The sequence below is a fragment of the Lathyrus oleraceus genome, chromosome 6 (genome assembly GCF_024323335.1).
Source record: "Lathyrus oleraceus cultivar Zhongwan6 chromosome 6, CAAS_Psat_ZW6_1.0, whole genome shotgun sequence".
Lineage (NCBI taxonomy): Eukaryota > Viridiplantae > Streptophyta > Magnoliopsida > Fabales > Fabaceae > Lathyrus > Lathyrus oleraceus.
In genome coordinates, this window is record NC_066584.1 from 1,963,574 (window position 1) to 1,973,563 (window position 9,990).

The 9,990-nt window shown below is 33.2% G+C and overlaps 1 protein-coding gene across 1 annotated transcript; it reads right to left on the reverse strand.

Annotated features, from left to right (window-relative positions):
* Positions 1-1,208: 1,208 nt before the first annotated feature.
* Positions 1,209-3,575, reverse strand: LOC127093458 (60S ribosomal protein L7-1). Its single transcript, XM_051032385.1, has 5 exons — positions 3,414-3,575; positions 3,029-3,316; positions 2,799-2,936; positions 1,878-1,980; positions 1,209-1,775 (listed from the first exon to the last, which is right to left on the reverse strand). Exons 2-5 carry the CDS (start codon positions 3,307-3,309, stop codon positions 1,560-1,562), a joined length of 738 nt encoding a protein of 245 aa, XP_050888342.1. The 5' UTR covers positions 3,310-3,316; positions 3,414-3,575; the 3' UTR covers positions 1,209-1,559.
* Positions 3,576-9,990: the final 6,415 nt, after the last annotated feature.

The following is a 9,990-nucleotide window of genomic DNA, read 5'->3' on the forward strand; positions in this document are numbered from 1 at the left end:
CACAATCAATTTCTCATCAATACCTTTGATTCTTCCTTGTTTGTGACTTCGTTGTTCTTTTGACACTTTCAAGATTCAGATTACATATCAAATGTGACTGTATTTAATTTCTCAAGAAGAAAAGAGAAAGAAAAGAAGAAGCCCCAACTGAAATTTGAAGTAATAGGAAAGTTTGCAGATTTAATTGAAATTCTCAATTTTGGATCAAGAGAATTATGTATTTTGATAGAACTTAGTTATGAAAGGGAGATGAATTTGCAAAGGTGTTCTGTTTCTATTTTGCAAAGATTTCTGTTATGAAAGAATTATGTTTATGTTTCAGTTGCAGATTTAGGAAAGGCTGTGAATGAGTGTTTATATTCATGAATTTGCAAAGCTGTTTTTGTTACAATTTTGACATTATGTAAAGCAGGTTTAGTGGTGAATTTGCATTATGTACTATATATCTTGACATCGTAAAAATTGTTCAGCATATCAATTCAATTTTATTCTGCACAACATATTATGTATTTATTGGGCAGCAAATCAAAGACACAAATTTAATTATAGAAGAATAAGAATCCAACAAACTGAAGATTTAAGATAGGTGGAAGGTCGACCAGAATGACAATAATGGCGGCGCGACAGCAACGCAATTCACCTCCGGCAAGGGGGGCAGCAGATGAATGAAGACATCATTACTCTGTTTTTGCTTCAAAATGTGAAAAGTTCTTCTACTGATGCATTGTGAAGGCTTTTAATTGTGAAATAATATTTTAAATACATAATAGAATACACACCCTTAGATTGATTTAATGGCCAAGATTATGGGAAAGGCACCGCAATAGAGTCACGTAAGTCTTTCCCATGGTTGCAACAGGTTTATCAACAACCAAATCTCCTAGCACTTGTCTTCTATCAAATGAAGAGTCAACATGTTCAGACTTTGCTGGATAGGTTTGTTTATCTCTTCAATGACAAAACAACATGTTGCATAACATGTTTGATAAAAGTGGGAGTTGGAGAAAAAGAAATCACAGATGGTGCCCTTATCAGATAGAAAAGATGCAAGAAGGACACTACTCTAAAATCGGTTCAGTGTCAGTGTACAACAACATTTTCATGACTGAAGGAAGAAAACAGAAAGAATTCAAAATAATGAATCACAACCATTGCTAAACTTTTTTAAAACAAAAATTTGACTTCAAAACTAGATTTATCAACTATGGTTAAGAAAGGCATTAAAACTATACAATATCAATTCAAAAATAGCACCACAAATCCAACGGTAACAACTTTGTTTCAGGACATTAACATAGTTCTTCTTGACAGAACAGACAGCAACTGACTAGATCATGGTTTCAAGTCCCCATCAAATACATTCAACCAATCCGTTGCTCCCTCTTCTCATTGTTAGAAGAACCAAAATAAAAAGGAAAACAAAAAGGTAGGCACTAAGATACTACAAAGTATTTTAATTCTGCTTTAACAAAAGCATGGTAACAAACCATAAAAATTCATGTGACTGACACCATAAACCATCAAAACTTTTGACAGTACTGATAGTATATTGACCTGCCTTAATTCATCTTATTGATGAGCTCGTTGATGAGATCTCCACGGTCCCCTGAATCCCCACCATTCTTGAATATGTTTTTCAATCCATTCAATCCATCTGCTGGCTTGTTCAGTTCAAAAGGCCACATAAACTTGACAACTTCCTTAAAATGAGGACCAACATTCTCAATTTGATGCACAATGTCTTCTATGCAAACAATACCGAACTTCCCTAATTCCTGCACAGCAAAAAGTGGAAGAATTTCAAAAACAATCAAGGTTATTACCGTATAGCATTACCAAAAGAAAACCAGTAATCTATAAATATCATATACCATTACCTGCTCAATAAGGTTATTATCTGTCAAAGGAACTTTCCGCTTATCTAATTTTGCATTTCCCTTCTTGTAAATTAGCTCCTTTATGCTTTTAAGATTAGGATACCTTCAAAAGAAGCAGAATTTCGCACAATTAGGAATAATACACAAACAAAATTTGGGGAAAATGCAACATGAGCAAAGATACTAGAAAGCAGCAAAACCATCTTTTCTAAGAGAGTGGTATGCAAATGTGTCATGTGTATGACATTTCTCTCAATACACACTATTATAAGGTTTAGCATTCTCCTTTCCTAAGTTAGTTGCAAGCTTCTGCTATATTATCCTCAAAGCATGCTTAAATGGAAAAGTATCAGGTACTGACATGCGAACAGTACTTGTAATACTCAGTTTTTTTCTCATTAGCCATTTCAAGTGAAATTTGTGATTTAATTGTATGTACAGTTTTTCACTTTGTTTGACATTCTAACTTACCACAACTTTTTGACATTGATCATGATGTTTTACTGTGAATTGAAGAAATTAGCGCTCTAATGGTGCACGGTTCAAGCATCATAGGCTATATGAGACAACAAGAGGATCATCTTTGATATTTAAATAACTCATCCATCTTCCTAACAACCCAAAAAATTGCAATTTGTTCAAATTCATCTACACTATCGCACCGCTATTCAACAACACTATAGCACCTCTATCCAGAAAGACTTGATACTAAATAGTGTACCACAAAACAATAGTGATTTGTTCAAATTCCTCTATGCTACATAACAAAATCCACAGGCTATCTATTTGACAACAATTGAACCCTAAAACCTAAAATGAAATGAAAGTTACACAAATCTAACATATCATAACATAAACTCATAATCATCTATCTAAAGCACAAACAATAAAACATAATGAACATTAACAAAAATCTCTTACCCATAGGTAACATATGGTTCAACTCTAGCCAGCTTAGCCATGACTCCATCAGTTGGGTTCAAAAACACAGCACTGAAAATTCTTCTCAATCCCAAACTAAACAAGTGCTTCCTAGTAGTAGCATGCATATCTTGTTTCCTAAAAAAACAAAATAAAAACGTTGTTACCACAATTCCCAGAGACAAAAAAATCAAAATATCATAGAAAAAGAAAAACGTAATACTACAAACCCTTGTATGCGAATGACTATAATGGGCTTATTGATTGTGTCAGTTTTTTCTGCACGTTTCCTCTTAACCCTACGTTTCATCCTAACAAGATCAATCTCTCTATTGCGAAATTCAAAGATGAAATCCTCGGGCTTTTTGATGAAGTCCTTGGATTTTCTGAGTTGGAAACTTTTCTTCTGAAATTGATCTTTTTTTCTCAAAGCCCATGCTTCACTGTGTTTCCTCTTCTTCAATATAACCTCTGGAATATAGTTCAGAGCTTTGGGTTCTTCTTCAGCCATTTTTTCACTGCATTCATAAACACGGTTAGACAATTCAATTCGTAAGAAATTACATAGTTACATAGTGACAAGAAAGAAGTAGAAAAAAGGATGGAGTGACATACATGAATGAGAGAAGATGGAAGAAGGGATAGTAGCGGCTAGCGGTAGATGAAATGTGGAGAAGAGAAAGCTAGGGTTTATCTTAGTGGGCTTGGGCTTTATAAACAAATTAATTATAAACTATTTATAAAAGGGCATTTCTTAATGCAATTTACGACTTCTTAGCCTTGCTTTTAATTTTTTGAGATGCATATTTGAATATACTAAATTTTGAATAAACATCGTAATATTTTGGATATGTTTCTTCGTAACAATTTAAAACATTCAAAATATCTCATTCTAAAGTCATTTATATTTAAATTGTATCGGAAATGCAGCTCCCTCAATATTCTAGAGATACATCTCTGATACGTCTCAAAAAAGGTATTTCATATTATATGTTATTTGTATGTGTTCAAATGATGATTTAAAATATATTATACAATCGAAAAATAAACAAACAGGCGTACATAATTTCAGATGGACCAAAAATATCATATAAAAATAAAATACGAATAAATGTCGAAAGTATCGTACAATCGAGAGCAATAAAGTAGTAAGACCGTCAAAATAAAATACAAACCATAGTACTACAACTATGTAATAAGAGACTATTGTGTATGTCTGACAACCTCTCATTCACCTCTTCTACCAACTTTACCTCCTCGACCATCAATCACTATGTCCTACAGCGATGTCTTCGGTACAACAATATCTCATGTGTCTCCGTCATGATGGCATCTAGGACCTACCTCATATCAGACCATCAGGGAAGATACCTTTGTCAATGTCTACACATGCAATCTCCATTATGCGACGACACTTAGGTAAGACATCCTCAACATGATCTAGTTGTGTCTGCTCCTCCTCAAGTATCTCCTGATGAGTTGGTCTCGACGGATCTCCTAGAGCAACATGCACCATGTACGGATGTGACACCCTGAAGAACCATCTGATGTACCTGTTGACGTAGATCTAGTCGCTCACAATTATGGTAGCTTGTGCATCCTCTAGTACCAGATGACTCTCATGATCATCAAATATGTCCTATATTTATCTACGTGTCAAGGCAGAAGGTGCGTGAGATGAAACGACGAGGTCTCCGAGTTCCATCACTCCAGAAATGCATTAAGCATCTCGTGGTTGATCGTATTATAACCAGTCACGAACAAGTCCTTCCGGCCAGATAATGACAAAACTAACTGAAATCAATCCTCATCCGGCTGAGGCAACGAAACAATCTTCCTCCCATGGTTAACAAACTTTTGCGGATCACGTTCCTTGAATTTGTTAGAAATAATCAATGTCAGAAATTAAACAATGTCAGAAATAATCAATGTTTGAAATTAAAATTAACATAAAAATAAATAACTAATCCAATTAATGATACCTCCCCGTTCCAGATATGTTTAGCAGTATGGTCTGGATACAGAGGCAGTAAGGATAAATCAAATGGAACACCTCCAAAAGTATCTAGTTCAGCATCCGCAACAGTCTCACTCTCTGGATGTGACACTGGATCAGCATGTGCAACAATAAGAGGTGGGAGTAGATCAACAGTAGGCAATGGGCAGTAAGGATAAATCAAATGGAACACCTCCAAAAGTATCTAGTTCAGCATCCGCAACAGTCTCACTCTCTGGATGTAACACTGGATCAGCATGTGCAACAATAAAAGGTGGGAGTAGATCAGTAGTAGGCAATGGGAATGGATCAACAGTAGGTGGCACTGGTGTAACCTGGCGCCTGTGGGATGATAGGGGGAGTGATGCGTCAAATGGTGAATCATGTTTCCTATGGGAAGAAGATGAAGTGGCATGAGGAGAAGCACGAGCCCCAAAAGTGGACGGCTCTGCCTGATCATAGGTACCAAGAGCATTTGGAACCTGCTGACTCTTCTCCCACTGAACGGATGTGGGTTAAATAACCCTGTCATGCCTCAATATATCATGTATATCAGTCATTATGCTTGTAAGTTATAGTAAGGCAAACCATTAGTGCATGCAAACAACACAAGTAAGAAAATAAAATTAAATAAAACACTGAGAAATTTCGGAGATGCATCTACGATTTCTAGGAAACCTTTGACAAATTACGGAGATGCATCTCCAGTTCATGGGAAACTAAAGCGCTGAAAAATTCTAGTGATGCATCTCCAGAATTTTCTACAACTTAGAGGTTGCGCCAATGGCGTAATGTACCTCAATGAAGTGGAAACAAATTATTTTGATCATCAATTTCAACCAACAAATAACTAATACACTATGGTTAAACTATCTTTAATGTTATTTCTACTCACTTCTAACCCTAATCATTGATTTTTACTCATTTACACCAAAACTCAAACGTTTATCGGAAACTCGAAAACTTACAAGAAATTGATGTTTTTTATTAAGATGGATGATGTTACAGATGAAGATTGATGTTCTCTTGAGCCTTGTTGAATGAAATTTGATTTGGTGTAGAGAAGAAATTTGAGGGGGGGGGGGGGGGGGGGGGGGGGGGGGGGGGGGGGGGGGAATTGAGTTGAGAGTTTAGTACACTATGAAATGAGGAAGAAAAAGAGTTTGGCGCGACTTAATCTCCAAATTATTCCGGAAATGCATCTCCGGAATATTTTAACGTTAACTTGCATTTACATGCGTCCAGAGATGCATCTCCGATAGCGGGAAACATTTTTGAAATTATGTGTGGTGCATAAGAAATATATGAGGTGCGTAAAGAAACCCTTTTATAAAATCATTCTCGACACTTAATGTGAAATAGGGTTATATATTTGGATTCATATTGAGATTTTAAACATTCTTTTAATTAAAAGTATTTGTAAAATTCTATACAAAAAATTGTAGAATTGTATTGATTTTTTAATTTTGGTAGACTATTAATAACTTAAATGTTTTAGTTTGATTTGTAAAAGATAATTTTAAAAATATTTTAAGATTTAAAAGGAATCTATGTATTTTAATTAAAAATAATAGTAAATAAATTTTAAAATCGACACACTATTAATAATAAAGTGATTTTTTCTTTTAAAATGCCTTAAAAAAATAACAAGGTGGTTTTAACTTTGGGATTTGGCAAAGGAAGTCTTCTTATTTTCTACGACTTTATGGATCCTATTCATAGCCTCAATAACCTTTTCTAAGAAAATCTCAATCAGATACAAGCTTTCTCGGAGATTACTCAAGATATTTTTCTTCTCGTTTATTTCCTCTCGATGTTTTCTGATCAAAGTTACACTTTCAGACGCCTTATCATTCAAAGCACCATGAGCATCATACTTATTAACCTTTGCATCTGAGGAAGATTTCTTGCCATAGTAAACTTTAAAATATTATTCACAACACTGGGCTCCTTAAGGGCCTTGTCCTTCTCCCAATTTTAAAACTCAAGGCACATTTGTAATTCATCTCACTCTTCATGGAGCCTTCTTGAAGCCATAACATCACCATTTACAATAACTCTAAGGGAAATAAGAGTGGGACCCTTTGCGTATGAAAAACGATATGTCCCATCAACTCACGACGAGCACCCTCACTCAAGTTAGATAGATAGGTGTAATTATTCTCTTTGATAACATTGTAAAGATATTTCATCGTCCTAAATCCTAGACTGAAGAAGAAGCATGGAAGTTGTTGGTGTTAAAAATGCAAGTGTAGTAAATATGTGCCAAAAACAATTCACATGTGGTGAGTGAATATTATCGATATATAAAAATTACGATTATTTTATCAAGACTAGAAGAATTATACTTGTTATTCGGTAACTAATGATAGAATTGTTAAAAAAGGTATCCTAGTGTAACTCAATTGGTAGTGCAATTATGGTCAAAAGTAAATAAACTGACTAATAATGAGAAATTCTAATAAAAGAACGATTAAACCCTCATTTGAATCCTTTGCCCTTTTTCTATATGGTCAATCCATACCAAAACTTATAATGATTATTCTTATATTACGACTATTTTATAAAATGGTTGTGTGTGATGTTCTGTCACGCAACTTGTCGCGTCTTCTTAAAATCCCTCAATCTCTTAGGCATAGTCGCAATCGACGAAGGTTTGATTGTACATAAAAGAATTTGTCATGACTACAAATACCTGATGTCTAGTTATTATAAACAACCTTCCATCAATATTTAGGTTCAATAGCATAATCCATATTAGTTCTCAAAGGTTATTTGGATCGATACCCCCATTTCCATATATGAGAAAAAAAACATTAAACACAAAATATTATTGAATAACTATAAGAATCGTGTTATTATAGAGATTGGAATTAAATGGTTCACATGGTTCACATAGATAAAGACAAATTCACCTAAGGGATTTAATCTCGGGAAACTTAAGGGATTCGAGACAAATTCAATGTAAATTAACCAATTACACCTTACAAATGATTATGGATGAACCCCATACGATGCGTTGCCTTATCCCCGGCTCCAATGCTCCTAAATATGCCATTTGCTCATAAAAATTAGAACCCTAATAACTGAAAATGTTTTACAATTTATAGACAATTTTTTTTTTGCAATATCACTTCAAATTTTTTGAAGTGGTCGTCTTCAGATTGTAGAAATCTCGTCTCTTTGCATTATCTTGCGCGTTGATATTTTTCCAAAGTTAAAGTGTTTTTTCTGTTCTAAATTGCACCGATTTGTTTATCTGGTGTAACACATTTTTCCTCGTGCTTTTAACTTTTCTTCGTTTTTTTGTATTTAATTTCTCTTATTCTTACATCATCATAAGTGAAAACACCACATAATTTGTATGCTTAAGATGGTTTCGACACGAATCAATCTTTTTCATAATTCTTAAAAATCTTTATTAAAACCTACAAAACATAAACAATTAAAAGTAACAGTACTTAAAATGAAAATATACTAGAAACATGTAATAATGAACTTTCATCACAACCTCAAACTTGAACATTTCCTTGTCATTGAGGAAAAAGCTTGAAAATTAAGATTCTACAAAAAACATAAGAACTTACTTGCTTCGATGATAATTTATAAGTTAGATGTTACGTACCAAAATACTTTCATGGTCATGCTTAAGTTCTACTTCCATTCTCAAATCTTAAGATGGATAAATCAAAGGACGTCGATATTACTCGTATATATTCAATTTTTGCTCTCTTTCTCACAAATTTAATCAAATGATAAGGGTATCACTCAACCAACGTGTAAAGATCATTTACCATAGACTTTAACAATTTATGAGTAGTTTATCAAATCAAACTTATTACACACACAATTTTGAGGTTTTAAAGATTGTAATGTGACTTGGGTTAAGGTGAGATAAATTTGGGAAAATACACTAAGTTTTTGGAGTTAAGTTCTACATTCATTCGCTAATCAGATTTTTCAAACATTTTATTTTACCAAAATCAAACATTTCTTTTATTTTCACATTCGCTTGAAGACCCCGCCTCCAAAGTTAAAATTTTAATATCCTAAGAGCAATTATAAAGTTAACATTCTATTTTGGTTATGATTTTTCTCATGACTACCTAACTCCAATGAGATGACATCAATTACAAGTACTTTTAGTTCTAAATCTTATAAGTTTGTTTATAAACAAATAAGGGGGGGTGTCACAAAAGGCTTGAAAGAGATACAAGTTCACAACATGATAGGGGTACTCATAAAGGGCTTTATATGCCTAAAAACGTTGCAACAATGTGTGAATAATATGTCAATTAAATGTAGAGAAAATGTGCAAATTGTATAAATTTTCAAATTACATGGATACTCTTATATTAGCAAAAGATAGACAATGATTATATGGTCTAAATCTTACTCGTTTAGGTATATGAGTATAATTTTGAGTTAGACCTCAATCTTTAGTTGTTATCATTCTTTTGATCATTTTTAATTTTCATTGATATTAAGCATTCACATATGACATTTGATATATTTCACAATCATACAAATATTTATCATTAGAAGATGAGAAACTAAAAACTTTATAAAAAATTAAATCTCAAAACTCAAGCAATTTATTTAATTATTTAAGGAAATGGTTAGAAATTTTAGTGTTGTAAGTACTACTTGTTGAATTGTAATTTCTTGTGTCGAAGCAAGTTGCTCGACAGGAATAAGGAAGTGTCGAACCACCTAGTGCGTTGAGTTGTGTTAGTGTGTCGAAGTGTCGAAACATGTTGCTTCACACAGAATTTTGACTTATGTCTATTTTAGTAGTGTTAGCTATTTTGGACTTTTTATAGTTTTGGGATTTGACTTGAGATCCAAGTTAACCTAAATCTATAAATAGAGCGAGTAACCCTTATTCTTGTAATATATAAAGAACATTGTAATTCACAGTATTTTGCAGTTGTAAAGTGAATAAGAAGTTTACCACAATTTGTGGGCAGAGAGAAACTCTGCATGATTTAATTACTTTATTTCTTTCTCAATTGTTCTTCGCTTTTCATTGTTATTGTATGGGTGATAACAATCTTGTTCATCAAGATTGATAAAAAAATCTCTATAGATTTTGGTGGATTTCCAACACTAGTGAACATCAACTAATTTTTTAACAACTACACAAAAAAATCAAAATAAATAATAATAAAGGAAAATAAAATAATACATGATAAA